This window comes from Electrophorus electricus, chromosome 17 (assembly GCF_041902795.1).
Source record: "Electrophorus electricus isolate QZ-2024a chromosome 17, ASM4190279v1, whole genome shotgun sequence".
In the NCBI taxonomy this organism is placed as follows: Eukaryota; Metazoa; Chordata; class Actinopteri; order Gymnotiformes; family Gymnotidae; genus Electrophorus; species Electrophorus electricus.
In genome coordinates, this window is record NC_137513.1 from 17,220,745 (window position 1) to 17,240,583 (window position 19,839).

The 19,839-nt window shown below is 44.5% G+C and overlaps 2 protein-coding genes across 5 annotated transcripts in view; one reads left to right on the plus strand and one right to left on the minus strand.

Moving 5' to 3' along the window:
• The window catches only part of aplp1 (amyloid beta (A4) precursor-like protein 1), a 37,551-nt gene extending 30,490 nt beyond the window's left edge, over positions 1 to 7,061 (minus strand). For both annotated transcript variants that reach the window (XM_035534236.2, XM_027027678.3), the window contains exon 1: positions 6,821 to 7,061. In XM_035534236.2, coding sequence (XP_035390129.1) covers positions 6,821 to 6,904 — 84 coding nt within the window. In that variant the 5' untranslated portion in view covers positions 6,905 to 7,061. The remainder of the gene's footprint in view (positions 1 to 6,820) is intronic.
• Positions 7,062 to 9,946: 2,885 nt separating this feature from the next.
• Positions 9,947 to 19,839, plus strand: part of st14 (ST14 transmembrane serine protease matriptase) — a 28,084-nt gene continuing 18,191 nt past the window's right edge. Inside the window, exons 1-2 of one of the 3 annotated variants that reach the window (XM_027026810.3) lie at positions 9,947 to 10,303; positions 19,520 to 19,667. In XM_027026810.3, coding sequence (XP_026882611.2) covers positions 10,280 to 10,303; positions 19,520 to 19,667 — 172 coding nt within the window. In that variant the 5' untranslated portion in view covers positions 9,947 to 10,279. Of the gene's footprint in view, positions 10,304 to 18,289; positions 19,083 to 19,519; positions 19,668 to 19,839 lie in introns of those variants that run through there. The other 2 variants (XM_081699604.1, XM_081699603.1) reach the window with 2 other exon arrangements.

Below are 19,839 nucleotides of genomic sequence, written 5' to 3' on the forward strand. Positions count from 1 at the left end.
CTTTGTGGCTCTGTCTAATGAGTCATACATTAGCCAGCAGGGGGGTTGTAGGAGCTTTTCAGAAGATCAGATGGAAGATATCAAATAGATGCTTTAGTTTATCCCCTACCGCAAACCACCCCCCTCAACCCGGTGGTTGACCCTGTCCAGGCAGAGCAGGGTAACTGTCTGAAACCGAAAACACTGATGAAATGATCATGATTAAAACTTCTTGTTGTGTAGGCTTTACTTTATAACGCCTCCCATCTTTTTTTTTGCTTTCTATACTCTACTAGGTGCCCTAGCTTACAATACCCTGGGACCGCTGTTCCAAATGCATCTGCAAACATGTTGGCTTCTGAGCTGGATAAGGCCGCTGAAACACCCTGGGAAACGGCCCGATTATTTAAATCTGACCCCCAAGGGCCACAATCCGATTAAGTAAGGCTGGAAGAGCTGGCGTCCTGCTGTCCTCACGCCAAGCCGCTATCGCACGCCCGAGCACTCGGCCGCCCGGCGATAACTAAATCACATGCATACTGCCGCTGTCGATTTGTCTGGCCTGCTCGTGCTTTGCAAGAAGGCCGCCGCCAGCACCCAAAGGGGCCCAAGAGCCAGAGGCTTCGTGCATTCAAACTAGGCTAAACATCCAAAAGAAAGCAGCGTTTTCAGTCCACCACTAACCGACAGCAGGCCAAGAGGGGTTTTTAAAAATGTATTTGTTTATTTCCCCTTCCCCCTTACTTAAAAAGTCTCACCAGTCTCTCATAGCAAAAGTTTTCGTCTGCTAGTGTGGCCCACGGCGGACCTGCCCAGAATCACTCCACTTTCTCCATCATCCATCTTTCCTTGGCTGTGGTCCCCAGCCTTGCTTCATTTAGTGCAGAGTTGCCGGACAGATGTGCTTCTGTGCCCATGGTGCTGACCAGCCATATTTTATAAGTCAATCAGGTAACAAGAGGCCCATTTGTCTGACTAATCCTGTTGGCGCAAAACAACGGGGACAATGGGCAGCTGTTTACCTGTCAGAATAAGGCTGAGGTACAGATATGCAAACAAGATGAGCATATGCAAATAAGATTAACATATGTAAATAACTTACATATGTAAAAAAAAAAACGACAAAAAACAATACAGAGACATCTACTAAGGCATAATTCCTCGCGTTCGTTGCTCTTTTGTGTAACAGTATCCCTTGGTGCTGTAATGAGCATGTGCTGTACAGGCTCCCGGCGCTCCTCCTGACATCACCCAGCAGCACAACGCCGAGTGGTGCGGTGTTCTCTGACAGCGTTTGAACAGTCCGAGCACGCGGCCCCGGGCCCCGAGGTTTAGGGTTTCTCCTCGAAGGCTAGCTCCTGCTCGTCCTGTTCTCCTCACCACCCCTCCGCTCCCCTGCTCCCACCTCTTCTTTGCTCATCAGCCTTTTATCTGTCAACATCTTCCCTATAAACCTCCTCTGTCTGTGTCCGTCCAGCGTGGCCGCCCGTCTTGCGAGTAGCAAGCCGCAAGCTGCTCTGTGCAAAATGTCAGAATCGTTGAAGGTCGGAGCTTGCTTTTCTTGCCAGATCTTTTGCATTCTCGATGTAATCCCTCTTGCTCACTGAAACTTACACGGTCTGTGTGGCCAAATCCTTCCAGGTTCCGCATTTCCAGTCCCGTGACCTCCTGGAGCGGGATGGCTCCTGCTTAGGCTCTGCCGTGCGGGCCCTGAAAATGGCATTGTGGGTAACGTATCACCTGGGAAACACCAATGGAGATGTGCCCCGCTGCTTAATTTAATGAGCTCTCGCATTTGATTGGTTGGCTGGGCCTGATGAGTGTACCGCTGGAACCCTCTGCTGTGAACCCGTCTGTACCGCGGACAGGCGGCCTCAGCATAACGACGTGGGAGCTCTTAATTCAAGAGCACCTGGTCCCTGATCCCCTCACAAATGTAATAAGGAGATAACTGCTGTCGACAAGATAACAGCCTAACTGGACTGGTGACGCTGCCTGAGCCTCGGTGCGCTGGCTTGCCTACCCGAACGAACAGACGTGTGTGTGTGTGTGTGTGGAGGGGGATTGTGTTGGAGGTGAGGTAGGTGGACTGCCGACACGGCATTTCATACCCCGTGGCCCATGCGAACAGCGGCAAGCGGAGCACGCTGGAAAACACTGGCGGAAACCTGATTATCCTGCAGCTTGGAAATTAATTAGACGAAGAGAAGAGGGGTGGGGGGGAAGCTGGCTGGCACGAGCCCTCCAATCCGCTTCTGCAGATCCCCTACCCTCTCTGGTGGGGGAGGGGCAAAACCGCTGAAAGTGCAGAGTGCCGCCCACAGGGCTGGACGGCTCTGCCTCCCGCCCCCTCTATCTTCCCACCAATCAGCACTCCATCACCCTAATGTGACTTCCCACCTCTGTTTCTAGTGCTCTGCATGTCTGTGAAAGGGATGAATTGGGTAGTTCTATGACGTCAAGGTAGCTGGACTGACATATTTTTACTAAAGGTTTCTAAATCTAGTGTTCTCTCTGGCTAAAAACTACTAAAGAGGTTTTCTCTCTCTCTCTCTCTCTCTCTCTCTCTCTCTCTCTCTCTCTCTCTCTCTCTCTCTCTCTCTCTCTCTCTCTCTCTCTCTCTACCCCCACTAGAACATGTTAGAACATGTGAAGATATATAATCCAAGTGCGTGGCTCTCTAGATGGTGTCGCTGCTACCTCTGAATGTTGTCGTGATTTTGTCTTCAGCCCGCACGAATGCGTGCCGCGCGCGTTCTGGGCTGTAAGATGACTTTCGGTTTCACAGGTTGTGAGACATAATGCGCCCCTCTCAGTTCCGCACGGACATTGCCATGGATGGTGGGCGTATGCTTTCTTTGCTAATGAATCCTGCAGGCTTTGCACAGGTTGTACAAACAAAGCGCATGCATTCTGCCATTCTTCCGTTCTATCGTTCTACCATTCTACCATTGTTGGTTCTGAGATGGTGCATGACTGCACCCCTCCAAAACAGTTGAATCCTATCCAGATTATGCTGACCATTCCAGGGAGCATTATACCAACACTCATTATAATATCACACTAATCAGCTCTGGTTATGCCATATAAACAGTCTATATATGATGTATATGATGTAAATGCAAGAAACATATTCTTTGAGGGCTGCTTATATAACTTATATAACTTATATAGCTTATATAAATTGTCCTCTAGTTACTCATATATACTCATATAATCATATACACGTATGCTTCGGAGAATAGTTTTTTTTATAATGCTTTTCTTATAGCTACCATAATAGTTTCTATACATTACAGAAGCTTCATCAAATGATCCTTTGACATGGCAAAATTAAAGCTGAATAGTGTAATAATACAACACACACCACATCAAAATAGCACAAAGGAAAAATGGCAGCTGGCACTCACAAAGGCACAGGAGCAAAGTTCCCCTCAGCCCTCCCCAGCTAAGCATGACGGTCTGGCCATTACGCTCAGAGATGCGAAGAAAGGAACGTGAAGCCCATGAATGAATGTGGCTGTGGTGAAGATCACACACTCAGGCTAATTTTTTTTATAATAAAACATGACACAAAGCCAGGCGTAAATTGCGAAGGGCCAGGAAATTGCAGCCAGCTGACTGCATTTCTGCCACGTACTAGCAGGGGGTTCTGTGTGTGTAATCTGGACGATATATACGCAACGTGCACTGTTGCAGAGTTCTTCGCTGGAGCGATAATCCCACTAATACTCTTACTACACTGGAATAATTCCACAATAACAAGATGGGTTTACTGCTAATAAACTTTAAAAAAATATATTAGTAGTAATAATAAATACACTAATCCTCTTAGCATCAAACACACGACTTCTCGGCGTGCCAGCACTTTCGAACGGCAACTGGAAAAGGGATTTGCACCTGATCCTGTTTAGGCACGAGTGCAGATCGTGCTAAAAGTGCAAGGTGACTTCCAGGCATCTGGCGCTGTCCCAGCAGTGCTTCTTCAGCAGGCGCTCCCCAGTGCTGACGCAGCCTCACCGGAAAACCCAAGTGTCACCAGATAAGGCATGTTCAGATGAAGATGAATCTGCAAAGCTTTGATTGCTTGCTTAGAAACAGACTAACAGTGTGTGTGTGTGTGTGTGTGTGTACGCGTGCGTGCGTTTGAGTGCACTTTTTGCAGTTACTGTTCACCGATGGCACTAACATTGTTTTATGCATCTCTAAGCAGACTAGCTAAGCTTTTCTTTTATGCGATCCAACAAGAATAATTCAATTTGTTAATAATAGTAAATTATTTTGGTCAAAGTAATGCAGGCCAGTCTTTAGCCTTTTAGCCACCTCCTGCTTTCACAAATGTGTACTATTATACTGCAAGGCATATTGGATTCACAATATGTAACAATAGAAAGGCAGGATAATATTTTTATCCATATCGTGGAGGCCTGAATTCCATCTTTTATTTGTTCGTTCTCAGACCATTAGCGGTGTATAAACTGTTTTTGATCTCCGTCTTGTTTTTCACAACAGACCTATTGTATTTTATGACCCGAATTTAGCGTCGACTTTCACCGCAGAGTCTGAAGTGACGCCAGACGCCTTCAGAGCGGCGTGAATGCCTTTGCTGATGAGTCATCCCCCCACTGCAGAGGAGCGGCGGCCGTCCGGGCGGCCCCGAGCTGCTGCCGCCCCTCCCAGCTGAGGAGCCGGCACGCCGGCTTTGGTGGCACTAGTCCTGCCGCCCTGGGCCGGCGGAGGTCAGCCGGCGGCCCAGCTGCTCCAGACGCCGGCGGGGAGCCACCGCCTTGCTCGGCCTCCTCGTGTGCGTGGGGACCTGCCTTCCACCCCACCTGGATCCCAGACACCCACCCACCCCGCTCACCCCACCCGGGTCAGTTTGGGTGACTACGGCACGCGCGCAGACCCGCGAACCGGAGGCAGAGCCTGACGCCGGCATCCAGCAAGAGACACGACTGAGTCAACCTCTCTTTCTCTCTCTCTCTCTCTTTCTCTCTCTCTCTGTCTCTCTCTCTCTCTCTCTCTCTCTCTCTCTGATCTAATCTCCTTAGTGCTGTAAATGTACACTGCTGTCACCTGAGGACAGCACTATGATGAATGCACACTGGCCTATCTGCCTTAGGCTATTGAACTCATGGCAGCTCATAAGAGGCACCAAGCTCCACACAGTCTGTGTATGTTGGAAATGAGTTAGCATGGGCTCTGGGTGCAGGTTTTAGTTATATACCCTGCACTGGTAATGAGTGATCACTGCTCTGTCCTGTGCAAAATAATTAATACTAATAGCTATATATCATCTCTGGTAAATGTATATAAACTCTGGTGTTCAAATCTAGTTCCTAATATTGCACATGGTGCTCAAATGATTCTGACTGTTTTCAATAAATACTTCAAGGACAGTTAGCAGTTGGGGTCTTTGAGATACAATAACAGCTAACATATGTTATTGGTTACATCATGTGTGATGAGCAACAGGAGCCTTTGAGTTCAGAAATCGTGGGCAACTTCCTTTCTGCCCCCCTCTTCGGCAGGGCGAAGTCCCGTTCCCACGCACAAAGCCTTCCTGCTTCCCGTGTTTGCTGTGTGTTTAAGACGTGCTCATCTCAGCCTGTAGCAGTGTGCTCTGATTCTTCTGCCTTGTCATACACGTTTGCACACCCCCTCCCACCCCACTCTAACACACTCGACTCCATTCTCTGCCAACCTGGCACGCTCACAGCTGATTCAGTGGTGTTAGCGGAGAGAAAACTGTTAAATGTGCAGTCTCAGGGAGACGGACCAGGCCCGGTACTGTAAAAACCACCGGGCTGTACCGGCGTTCCGTTATGTGTCTTTGCCTGTTTTGTGCCGCCTTGGGTTTTGCAAAGTGCGGACTCGACCGTATCTCGATAGCCCACGATAAAAGCCCAGGACGTCAGCTGTGTGTGCGCGCGCGCATGCGTGTGTGTGTATATGCATGCAAAGGAGCATCTCAGGTGCTGAAGGTGCCAAAGGTTTTTCGTCATCGCAGACATCAGCGGTAGCGGAGCATCCGTTACTGGCGCAAGAGCAAACCTTAATCTGAACAGCCCTGAGGGCCAAAACCACACACGCTCCAACACGCAGCAAATCAGGCAGGCAAAACCTCCATCAACACTTTTCCTGTGACAAGACAAGAACTATGCATGACGTTAATACGGATGGGGAAAGATTGAGGATTTGTAGAGCGCTGGAGCTGGGAGAGGCGTATCAGAGCCTTCCCGGTGCACTTGCATCCGCGCGTCAGCATCCCGTGTACCTTACACGCTCCGGTCGCTCCGTCCAGACCAGATCAGCAGTTATACTAACGATGTACAAGCCTTCACCTAACTCTCACAGCGATTTAATACAAATGGTCTGTCATATATCAAACAATACTTAACTCAGTCTCTGTTCGTTAAGAGAAATAAAAATGAAACATTGTTATTAAAGAAACGCACACGCCCCGCCCTGAGATATTAAAAAGCCTATCCATTTAGATTCATTCTCTCTCTCTCTCTCTCTCTCTCTCTCTCTCTCTCTCTCTCTCTCTCTCTCTCTCTCTCTCTCTCTCTCTCTCTCTCTCTCTCTCTCTCTCTCTCTCTCCACCGATTAACGACAAACAGATCGTTCCAATACACCCACAGGACACAATGCAGTTTGTCTTTTTCAATCAATTAGTAATTTGCCTAAGGTTTAGTTAGTTGCGCAAAAAATTCGACAGATCATGCCAAACGCATAGCCCAGTCTACTTCCTCGCCTACGTTGTAATCGTCCTTTTAACGCGCAATAAACATCCACCATAAATTATGCCATGTATCACAAATACGCCCTTGAATCTTACCTCAACATCTCTCCAGACGCAGCAGGACAACAAAGTCATTAATATCAACGCTGTGTTAGGTCCCATTCTTCGTACTATATTCATTTGACCCTCTTTGCTTTATCGCTTCTTCGTTAGCTCGACTAATCTGCTAAATGGTCTGTGCATGAATCGGAGCTGCTGCGCGACGACGGGCTGTCTCGGCGGTGCCTGGCTCCGGTATCTCCCGTGTCTTGCGCCGACCTCCCGAAACTCTCCAATGGCAGTGTGCGCCGTGAGGCGGTTGCGGCTCCGTGCCAGCCCTCCCCTCGTTGCGCACGATAGTGCGCTGCGTTTTGTAGATTGAGAGGGACGCCTACTGGACGAAAATAGTGGATTTTGCGTGCGCGTCCGGAGAATAAGCGCAGCCCGTTTTTCTGCGTTTGTTTGTTTATTTATAACGGGGCGCAAAGACGTTATTTGCGTAATTGTGTAATTCGTGAGATACCTAGTTACTCTAACGCTTTAAACAGAATCCAAACACTTTACAAATCTATAATGTGGAGCTTTCTAAAAATCGTCTTTGTCTCGTTCGATATTCTGGGATTACATGTTTAACTGAACCGAACTGAACTGAACTGAATGTAACGTAACTAATTTGAACGGTTTTTCTATCTTAAACGAGGTCTCTTATATAAGAGCATTGCCTTTTTCTTAAATGTTGCTCCTTCTGGTTTACTTTGAGCGGGAATGGGTCGTTTCAGACAAAGGATCTATTTAACTCAGTTAAATTCAGTTAAGTTTAAAATTTTCGTAACACCTTGGGATAAACAAGTGTACAGTATAAAGAAAAGTTATTTCAGCAGAGGTGGTAAGCTGAGCATGTGCAATACTACTTATTCGAGAAAAATACTGACAAATATGCAATATACCCAACGAAACAGAGACAAAGCAAATGTAAACACACTGTACAAATAAGACACACAAAACAAAAACGTAAGTATAATACTATTAATGCAATACACGAAGAAACACAGTTCAATATACACGACGCAGTTTCTGCATCAACATCATGACCGAATATATTTTATGTTGACCTCGCCCGGTATAGCAAAATAGTATTCAGTATAGAGCAACAAATTCCACACGCCAGCCACAAGGGGGCAGTCGGGATAGATACAGAGTCAAAATAGGTTATTGCATAACAGTAATTTCCATGCTGATTTTATGTCGTTTTTCCATACGTCCCTGAAATTATTTTGAAAAAGAATAATAATAATAATAATAATAATAATAATAAGAGAGAGAGAGAGAGAGAGACTGTTCTGCTCAGATAACGTGTATACTCCCTTTGGACCCAGTAAACTACACATATTTTAGCATATTATTGTGGCATCGAGACACTGGGGACTGAAATCTGTCACCAGCAGGCAAATCGGCATGTGGGGGGTCCCGGTTCCGGTGGTGATGTGTCCATATCAACTGTACGTGTTCTGGGTTGCGCCTTTACAGAAAACGCACATTCTCGGCCATGCTCGACCTCGAGATGGAAACGCCGGGGCTTAAAGACGAGATGGGGCTCGTCTTTAAGCCCCATGGAGGCCGTTGCTTAGGAAGGCTAAATGGGTGCTCTCTGTGGTCTGGTGGTCTGAGCTCCCTCCTGTCAGATCCGGGTTCGAGTCCTGGGTTGGGTGGCTGCCTTTGGCCTTCGTTACCCAGACGAGACGAGATGTGGCCTTTGTTTTCCGAGGAGGAAGCTATTGACTCTTGAGGATCCGGATGTGGTGTCAGAGTTGGTGGAAAGCACCGAAGGCAGCAGTGATAAGAAAACAGGAGGTTTGTGTGCCAGTGGAGCAGATAAGTCTTAGCAGAGGAGCAGAAACAGGGGCTATGGGAGCTTCTTCGCCATTATAACAACATCTTTGTGGCTCTGGAAAAAGATTGTACATGGACCGAATAATTTCAGCACAGGATTAACACTGGTGATGCTGCACAGATTCAGCTCTGCCCCCATTGTTTAAAGGCTGCAGAGCAGAAAGTGCATGAGATGGAAGCTGTGGGCATTATCGAGCCATCAAACAGCCCCTGGGCATCAATGGATGTCCTGGTGAAGAAAAAGGATTGGACCATGTACCATGCCAGCTACGTTCAAGCACTTCACGGAGTGAGTGCTCGCTGGCATCCCCAACGATTGGTGCTACGTTTATCTGGATGACGTACTAGTCCACACTGGTCTACAGCTTTGATGACGCTCTCGCCAGTCTGGAGTGGGCGGTCCAGGGTACCAGGTCAGCAAACGTCCGGCTGTATTCAATGACATGCAACCTCCACCGGTGGTGCCTGTGCTTCCCGGGTCATGTTGTGAGCTGAGCCAGAATGTAAACTGACCTGGGAAAGGTTGATATGGTGCATCTGTAGTCCATGCCACAAACATCGGCGGGTTGCGGAGCTTCCTGAGTTTGGCTTCGTGTTCCAATGCTTCATTGGCCGTCATGGCTCGGCCACGCCACTTCCACCCTCACCTCTTATGGTGTCCCCATCACCCTCGTCGCTCCCAGCAACGCTGGAATTGATGCTGTGGGCTGAGAGGTGTTCCAGAGCTCTCCTGGCCGTGTGGATGGTTCCAAAGTGGGAGAAATGCCAGACAGGACAGTTCGAGAAAAACTGCTTTGGCCACGGTTCGTGGGCCGGCTGGTGCAGGGCGGTTCGGTGCAAGGAAAAAAAAAAACCAACACACACAATGCGGCAGTTCTACCTGTTGCATTAATGTAGATCACACAGCAGTCGCACAACCCGGTTTGGTCTCTCTACTCCGGCGCACCTACGGAGACTTCATATGTTCTACGTGGAGATAAAGAGTTCATTTGTGCGCATGTGGTTGGTTTGGTGGTATCCTTACTCCATTTAATTAGTGTCGGTAGCGTTTATGATGTGTGTACTTTTGGTTAACCTTCCCCCGAGTTCCCCATTAAATCTTTTCTTGTTGTCATTTACGCCGTTTAATTAAAGAACGATGGTACTGGGAAGAAATGACGCGTCATGGTCCTTCTTTATTAATAGACTGTCAGTAATTTCTGCTTAATTGTTTTGTGTTTTTAAAGGGTTGTTTGCTGGGAGTTCCGGTTCTATCAGTCATTTTTCATGTTTGGTTTTGACGGAAGCAAAGCGTCTTCCTTTCGTCCTTCCCCTGCCGGTGAAACGATTACCTCACGTCGAGTTGCATTTGGTTGCTAACCTTCCAGAATCGGACTCGCTTTTTTTATTTCAGTCGAAGTGACATGTATATTTCCAGAAAGTTTGTACTGTTCGGACGCACCCAGTAATGTAAGAAGTGGTAGAAAAGTGCAGTGTTAACAGAAGATTCGCCGTGTTGAGCGAACTACACTTCGTTTCCAAAATCGCCTCTAAGGACCAGAGGATTTATTTGTAAAAGAGATCGTGGAGATATTGTGCCTGTCTATATGTTTCGGACCATTAACTGGTTAGGCTAAGCTGGACAACATGAGCACTGCGCTGTATGAAAACGTAAGTCGCTGATGCTAGTTTACTTTGACCCTGTCACTTTTTCAAATCTTTATTCATCTCCCGTTTCTTAAACCGAAATTTTGTTTCACATTTTGGGTGGAATTTGCAATTTTGTTTAGTAGGGACACATGTTTACAGAAGCTCCCAAGACTGTGAGCAATGAAACAAGGTTAAGTGATATAAATAAAGTGACATCTGTCGTACTGGTTTTCTCTCGTCTGTTCTGAGTCTAAAACGCCTTCCACTCTTATCGAGAGTCAGGGTGAATATGGAATATGAATATTTAAGTCCTGACTTCGTGTCTGATCTCGCTGCGAGCTATTATTTGTCTTTTCTCAGAGGCTACAAACAAATAAACCTGTTGATCGCCAGTGGAACCCGGCATTCTCTGTCACTCTGGGACTTTGCGTGGTAGAGATGACGAGGGCGCCCCCTCCTGGTCATGTTCTTTAGCCCAAACTCAGTTGCGACAATATCCAACAGATTAAAATTAAAAACCACGTTGGACCTGTTTCATAATTGTTTTCAGTTTCAGAATTCTGGTACTCAGTGTGTTATTTGCTTGAAAAAGTTCAGTCATTTTCCTAAATCAGCAATGTGTCTGTGCTGTGATGGATCTCATCACTGATGACAAGACTCATGTACTAAGGAGAAACGTTAATTTTGTGTGTTATCACTAGTTTCAGTGTAGAGTACAGCCAGATCGATCGATTAATGTAACACAGATTGCTTCTTATATTTGTCATGAATCCAACTCTGCACTTCTGTGCAGTTGTGAGTGAACATTTGAGTACTTATATTAACAAAAACCTTTCATTACGTAAAAGGCCTGTTAATGTTGGATATTAGTAATCCAGTTGATTCTAAACATGCTTCCCAGTCCGGGTTACCGGTGTCGGATTTAAATTTAATAGAGAATTTCACCATTTCAAAATATGAATAAATCCTGTTATGAAATACATTACCCTATTACTTGTTGCAGTTGCACTATTACTTGTTGCACACTATAATATTAATGTAATAAGGACAGTTTCCTGCTGCTGAATTAAGGCTTTGCCCTTGAACCTATTTAAGAAATTATTAACACAAGGCCGAATGTTTTGGCTCTCGCTTTTGTGCACTCTCTATTGCCCGTGCCCTGTGCATGCTTCGGAAGATGGCTGTGATGTCTCGAGTCTTTCCCGTGCATTCGGGATATTGCTGATGTGCGGCGATCATCATCTGTGAGGGACAAGTGGGGAAATTCAAGGCCGCTGCTGTTCCGCTTCTGACTGTGCGGTGCCACGCTCGCATTCATCTGTAGACATGAAACTACAGATGTTCCAGTGCTCCCCATGCTTCGTTTGATATTGCTATGTTATATTTTGTAGCTTGGCAGATGGGCTGTAATGTCTTAAGCTTTGTGTCTTGCTCTGAAACAGCAAAGGGAGAGATTGTTCCAGGTTTTGGCAGCAGATGAAGTGCTGTCAGTCGATGGAGCTATTACACTATGTTCCCTAATTTCCTGCACAGCATATTGGAAAGGAGGTTAGGTCAGGATATGTCAATAATGTACAGAATTGCCTGAAGCTTTCTTTTCATCTGTTTGGCACACGGTGAAGGTACAGACAGAGATCATGATGTGTCTAATCAGCAGACAGACATTATTTATACAATCTATAGTGCCTTTATAAAAGATCGAAAAGCCAGTGAACAGCGGCACTTATCATTCATGGCACAAACAGCTTGGTGAGTAGTGTTCAACTGAATTAAAATCAAACTCTAGATTCAGTCACAACCAGTGAGCCTTTGAAAGGAATGCAGTGGTCTATTAGCATATTGGTCCCCATTCAAAAGCTACACCCAAGTGGCGTTTGTTACTGAGAAGGTTATAACAGCAGGATGGTGTGAAGTTAAGAGGAATATATAATTTCCTCTTTGGGTATCATTTCCCTTTGCGTATGGTTAGTTGTAGCTAATGCCACGGTGAAGCCGAGAGAAGTTGTTAGGAGTGAAAGTTGTTGGCCTCTGGGTTGGAAGAGGGTCATGTGACCAAGTACCTAGCATTCCAACGGCAAGTATGAGTAGTAATTTTCCTGTGATTTTAGGCCTTGAAGGGGGCTGTTATTGTGCTTTGCCTGAGTTTGCTGTTTGAAAGTGGGGATGCTAGAGGTGGAGGTTCATATGAGATATGGCACCTGAATTAAGTGGCCTGGAAACACAGCAGTAGATATTTCCCCCTTGGTGGAAAATATCTGTGGTATGGCTGCACAATATATCATTGATGATGACATTTGGAATTCGCAATACTGAATTGACATATGTAAATGAGCTCTGTAACGAATTGTTAATTTTTCATCGTGATCGATTTCTTGTTTACCACTTTTCTGTGGGAGTTTTGATTATCATTACATTCACATGTAACATTCATGTGAATAATTTTGGTCAAAAACTATTCACAAGAATGGTTCACTGGTGCCTTTTAATAAATCACAAGCCATGTCACAATCAGGCAATATAGCATGATAGTGGAGTGTTTTAGTCCATTTGTCTCTCACAAGTTCTCTAATACAACTTTAGCATGTTGTGTGTACATGGCAGAACAGATCACATTAGGCTGTGCAGATGTAGACGTATGTGGGAGAGGTGGAATTCTATGTCAGCTTGCCTGTTTAAGGTCTTTGCAAGACTCAACATGTTTGTTATGATCAGGGACATATTTAATAATGCTCGACTTTCATTCTCTTTGAATATGTCTTTTCCATCTTGTCATGGCACAACTTACAATCTATTCTGAAGATATTTAATTCATTATATCACTGAATTTTAAATTAAACTTTTTGTAAAAGACTTCAAAAATGGATGAATGAAAATGCTCAGCCTGCCATTAGTTTCATAATTAATTCTCGTTTGCCATTTTCCTTATTTTTGCACACATAAATCAATAGGTAAAGGCTTACCTAATTAATTCATAAATAATTTAGTATTGTTCAGTAATGTGTAACTTTGACAGATCATGATTACTTTACTCCTGAGAGACCAAACTTAAAATGCTTCCAGTTTTTCGGAAATGGAATGTTGAATCAAATGGAATGGTATGGCGTTGTCTCTGTTCTGAACAGCATACGATTTCCTTTTTCATGTACACTATTACACTGCTGATCCTTATGGTGTCCTAGATCCTAGTACTTTCATTATTGTTAATAGAGCATGCCATTATATTAATAAATTTGCATGTATTTTTAAATAAGATACTTGCAGTGTAGCTAAACAGGTAAGGGCAGAGCTGCAATTTTGAGAAATATTTTCAGCTGGCCTATCAGATCTTACCTTTTATTTGAAGTAGTGAAGGTTGATGGAATAAATGCAAGAAATGTGGTGATAACGTTGACTGTTTCTGTCGACATTTTTGAAGTAAAGCAATGTTTTGGGTTCCAGTTCTGCTCAGTTTGCTAAAGTAGCTAGAGATTTAACTTCACCAATGTTGGCAAGTGACCCAGTCAGCTAAGATAGTTAACCTAGCTATTGTGTCGCTGAAGCACATAGCAACGAACTTTACTTAGGGTTGAATCTTAAAATATTGTTGGTTACATTAAATAAAATAATGTGAATAATAAAAGGCGATTAGTAAATATCTCTACTTGAAGGACTGATTGTGGAAGCGATGAGTGAGATGCTTCACTTAAATTTATCTAGCTTGCTAACTTAAAATATCTTACATTTACGTTTAGCTAGCTAAGTTGCTAAGATTTATTGTGAAGAAACATTTGTTTAACTGCAGAAAACAGTATATAGAGATGAAGGCACATTTTTCCTTCTGCATGTTCATGAAACACTCTCTAATGTACTAGACACGTGTTTGCTCATGGCATTGAGAGAGGGGGCGTGTACTAACAAATGTGGGTGGGGTTTGGCTGGCGCTACTATCCCACCCACAGTCTCTACTGCGCATGCTCCATCTCAAATGTGCCTCAAATGCGCAATGCAGTCCCGTTCATCGAGTCTGTAGTTCTAATTAAAGTGCCACTCAGCCAAAGCATGTGCGTCAAAGACGAGGCATTCATTTTTTACTTGATTGATTTGTCTTGAACAGAATTGCATTGAACTGAATTGAATCTTTGATGTTTTCCCTGAGGTGCAGTTAATTCCTGGTTGTATGCATTTCCTGGGTGACACACACACACACACACACACACACACACACACACACACACACACACACACACACACACACACACACACACACACGCGGCAAACATTATTTTCACTGGGCATGTGCAGTTACACATACCCGTTTAAAAAAAAAGGAAAAAATCAGAAGGTACTACCAGTAGTATGCCAAAGGTAACTAATGAAATAGTAAGCAACTGTCAGGCCAACTATTTAGGGAGGCTTCGTTGAAATGTGGATGGGTTGGAAACTGTCTGCAGAGACAGACTTTACAGCAATGCTAGACTCTTGCACTGTATCTGCACTGGAGTCTCTAGGGCGCCACTGGCCGAATTTTGCATTTGGCTATGAATATTGTTCAAAATCTGAAAATTGTTGGTTTTATCCATGCTATCCACAACTTTGCATAACAGTGAAGAAGTCAGTACTATGCTATAACAAATATGGAATTTTGCAATGGTTTGAAAAAGTGTTAAACAAAGTGAATCTATCTTATATTCTTTGCTTTGATGATGGTTCAGCAGACTGGTGTTCTCTCCAACAGCTTTTTACTGGATGCCTTTTTAACAGTCCTGGGGTGGTCAGTACCTGGCTGCGAAACTAAAATTCTTGTTGAGAGGACTTTTTTTTTAAATTGTTTATTGCTGTAATTCACCTGGTAACATCAAGGTCATGGGTTCATTTCAGTTTTTGTCTTTACTTTAGATACTTTAAATGTCTAAGATTATTAAAAGTGGACAATCATGTGTGTGCAAAACCTGGCTGTTTCTACATTTCCTTGTCTATTACAATTTGGTTTTATGAAAACTCCTGGACATTTGGTGAGGTATACATTTAAGTAAAAATCCAAATTTAGTTTTAAAGTCATTCTCTCTCACTTCCAACTGTATCAGGATGCTAAAACTATTTGGTGGTAGTGATGGGACTAAAATCCCTCCAGAGGGATGAGCGCAACTGTAATGCCTTAAGCCTAATCTCAGTTTGGCCATTCAGTGCCCTCCCAGTAGAGACTAAATTAAATCTGCATGACGAAAATCAGGAGTGCTTATTTTGTGGTAAATTTGTGACGCAGAGATTTTGTTCATTAATAGACAGACAATTTTTAATTCCCCTTTCACACTGTTGTCAGAAAGTTTCTGAGACCTCACTACCATTTTGTAGTGGTTTAGTCAATGACTCTGAGTTCCAAAGTGTACAGTGATGGACTGATTGACTGCAATTCTGAGAAATGGCCTGGTCATTGTGTGTGTGTGTGTCTGTGTGTGTGTGTGTGTGTGTGTGATTGGGGGGGGGGGGGGGGGGGGGTGACTTGAGCCAGGAGACATCATCACTGAAATCATAAATGGAAAGTCTTTTCTCACTTTGCTGACATTAGCATTTTGTTCCACTTGATACATAGCATTATTGTAGCCAATTACAGGAAGTGTCCCCATGGAGAAACTAGGGGTGAAGTGCCCTGTTCAAGGACCCAGTTGTGGTGCGCTGGGCTAATTCATATGATAGTACATCCTACAGACTTGGAAAATGTTTGTGAGGAACAGTCAATGGTGAGTGTGTGCGTGTGTGTGAGAGAGAGATTCTATTTTGTAAATCCATGGCTTATCAACTGGATTAAAATGGTCTATTTCATAAAAGCCTTTTATAATTTTCTGCAAATTCTAATTCTAAGCTGTCTATGGATTCGGAGCTAGCTGACTGAGGATTGGAGAGAGAAATCCTCCTTTTGGCCAGCACCCACAATCCTTCAGTGGCACAGTCCTTCGGTTAGACATCTGACAGACATTGTTCTGCTTGCATGAATCTCAAGATGATCTAAAAATTCTAGGGTAGCATAAACAGGATGGCAGTCCAGAAGGTGTTATTGAAACCCATAATAATATGGGTTGGTGCTGGATTCCCTTCACACATGCGTGGGCACTTGCGTGCGTACACACTTTCATTAACACACCAGACCAAGCGAAAGCAGTCGTGGATGGCACACTTACACGCCTGCCTTCACAAGCGCATGACTGCCTATTTGCTGAGCGTATCTACTGAAAAGTCATATTTGCCTGAATAATGAGTCAGATTTGGATGAAAAACTAGAGGAGAGAGCAGAGTGCGGTTCGATTGGCATAGCTTTGTGGCGATTGTGTACCCAGCAAAAACAGTGTTGAATTAAGACCTATCTGCTGATGTTGAATCAACCCTTTTTTTTGCAGTTGCTGGTTTTGATAAACATTTCTCTTGCCAAAACTAGCAATGAAACATCCTCTGCCAATACAATAAAAACAAATATGAATCTTATTATAAACTATAGAAATAATTACCCTTTCTGATATGTAAACACCATAACACCTCAGCCTGGCCTAAGTCTTTTTTGTTTGTCATTTATCCCTTTTTTAAAAGCTTGTTTAACAGGTTTGGTCTCACTTGGGCAACTTCCTGACACTGTTCCCGTAAGCCACTCCCAGCCAGTGAATTTCTCCCAGTCTGCAGCCACGTTGGCTTGTGGCGCAGCAACAACGTCCCTCTATTGGACCTTCCTTTCAAACAGTGTAGTGGGTCAAAGCATCACCACTGTTTTTCCTGGGGCATGCATCCAGGCTCCAGTTTAGGCCCTCTGCCATCGTTCCATGGCTCTTTCACAGGGGTGTTTGATGTTGCACATTTACTCGAGGCACTTTAAGGGTGATCCATTTTACGAGCAACTTTTATACCAGCTCTCTGAGCTCAAGCAAATGTATGCACTGTGTCTGGCCACATTGGAGTGTAGTACAATTAGAGTGCGTTAAGAGGCTTTGTTTTATAAAGAGAGGAAAGGAGGAGGAAGAGAGTGAGCCGGAGAGGAGGAATGAAAGGATCAGAGAGACGATGAGAGTAATAATTCTTTTTATTAACATACTAAACTTTTTACAACACAAAAGTTTACAAAGTACTTTATGCAGATAAAATCCAAAGAGAAAGCCAATAAAACTGAAAGCGAGTGAATCATGAAATACTAACAAAGTTCAATAAGAAAAATCAAGTTAAAAACATATGCATTAGAAAACAAAGTCCAATGGGATTGCATGACAAAGGTAGCATGACACTGAGAGAGAGCAGAAGAGAGCAGTTGATGGATGTATCTGAAAGGATGGTCTCCCTCTGTGGTGAGGCTGGCGAGTGTTGTACAGGAGTGCTTATAGTACCGCGTGTGATGGTTTTTATTAAGCCCTGATCAGCGTGACTGATTGCAGAGACTTACAGCAGGGAATGACCTGCTTCCCCAGTGACTCACTCAATTCTCTTCCATGATTGCTATTAAAAATCCCAATTAGGCAGCACTGATGGCAGCTGGCGCAGCTTTAAGAATGGCTTTAATTGCGATGAATTATCACACGCTCTGCCTGATCTGAAAGGTGCGGTGCTTCTGATAAATCGATTTAATCCCAAAGTGGTTCTCCCTCCCTAATGATCCCCTGGCACTTGTCAGGTCCCTCGACAGGCGCATAGTTACTGATCACTAACTACTCTGATCACACACGTCTCCCACCGTGCTGTGTGTGCGATCTTGTTCATGTGTGGGAGAGGGTGAATGGGAAATTGAGGTGTGTTTTGCATGTTTTGGGGTGAGAGGTGTTTGCTGTAATTCTAACTGATCATGGGCCTGTCTTTCTATTCTGCTGTTACCACTGCAGTAGGAAGGGAGTGATTTATGGATACCTAGAGGTCTTTTAGTGGAGTCAGCTCTCTCTCACACACACACACACACACACAGTGTGTGTGTGTGTGTGTGTGTGTGTGTGTGTGTGTGTGAGAGAGAGAGAGAGAGAGAGAGAGAGAGAGAGAGAGAGAGAGAGAGAGAGAGAGAGAGCGAGCCAGGCTGTAGTATTGTTCAGGTTCTGAAATGTCTATGGAAGATATGCGAGCTTTGAGTTCTGTTCATTGACTGTTCTTACAAAGGCCTCACATAATGTTCTGCTTTTCCCAAAGACTGTTTTAGCCACTATTCACTCCAGACTCCAGCATGCCAGACTCCAGCTATTTTAACAGATGAGTACTATAAAATTCCCAGGAGTGCTCATCTGAAAAGAAATGGAACGCAAACTATTCCTATGTGATGGCTGTTGCTGACTCTGGTATTTAAGTGTGCATAAACACATTTGTGTGCATGCATGTTTATGGTGGGTGTGTATCTGTGCGTGCATGCTGCTGTATTCGTGTGTGCTTAGTGAAATAGACATTGTACATATGGTACAACCTTAGTGCATCTACTCTGTGACATGCTCTGGACAGTGTTTCCCTTTATCTGTATTTTATATTTATTGTTTACACTTATGTTCTTTTTTGTTTCACCGTGGTCCTTATGATTATTTCATTTCACTGCATACCTATATATAGCTGAAATGAGAATAACAAGCCTCCTGACTTGACTCTCTGTTGACTCTGAGAGCATGTGTACAGTATGTCCCATTGTACTTGTGTATATAGTCACAGAAAACAGGTTCCACCAGATCTCACGATGCCAGTGATTAACCTATCAAACTTGCACCTGGTCGTTTCCACACCCACATGCAGCCGACCTGATTTGAATCAGCCTGGGTTGGCCTGCACCCTGGATGGAATGCTGCTCTCCTGCGTGTTGGTTTTTGCAAAACGTGGGTTTCAGGTAAAAATTAAGCGTGGAAATGATTTCATTCTTTCCTCTGTCAAGCACGCTTTTCAATGTGGGCAAGTTGGCATCAGTCTAATATTGTAATCGCTGCATTAACTCTCCCATTTTTCAGGTGAGCACACCTGCTAATAGCTGTGCACAGACACAAATCACTGTGCTCTTCATACAGTATAAAGTGGACACATTCTCTCGGCGGTGGTGCAGCAGATATGTGAAGGACAGAATTTAGATGACTATCAATCCCTGGAGTACTTTGAAGCTCATGTTAATGAATAATGATGACTAGATCTGTACTGCTCTCCTGCCAAGACTAATCAGAATAAAACGTATATCAGGAATTTGTCATATTTGGGTGAGAATCTTTCTCTGGCTTTTTTACTTATCCTCTCTTTCTCTCTGTTTCTCTCTCTTCCATCTGTCATTTTCCCCAGGGTCACGGGGAACATGAGAGCATCACGTTCTTGTCAAAGCACGAGAAGGGGCCGCCGGAGCGTAGGAAGGCGGCCGTGGTTGTGGTAGTGCTAGTGGTTCTGCTGGCCTTGGCTGCCATGGTCGCTGTCCTCGTCTGGTTCTTTGCCGGTACGGACCGCACCCCCCCTGCACCCCTGTGCTCGGGGTCACCCCGGCTCCTAAGCGCTAACGGCCCGTTCCAACTACCACCGCTCCAGCTCATCTTGAGAGTTAGCTGTACCTGAACAGGGGAGCTGAAGAAGGGAGAGCGCTAAACAACTCCCAGAATAGACATCCGAAT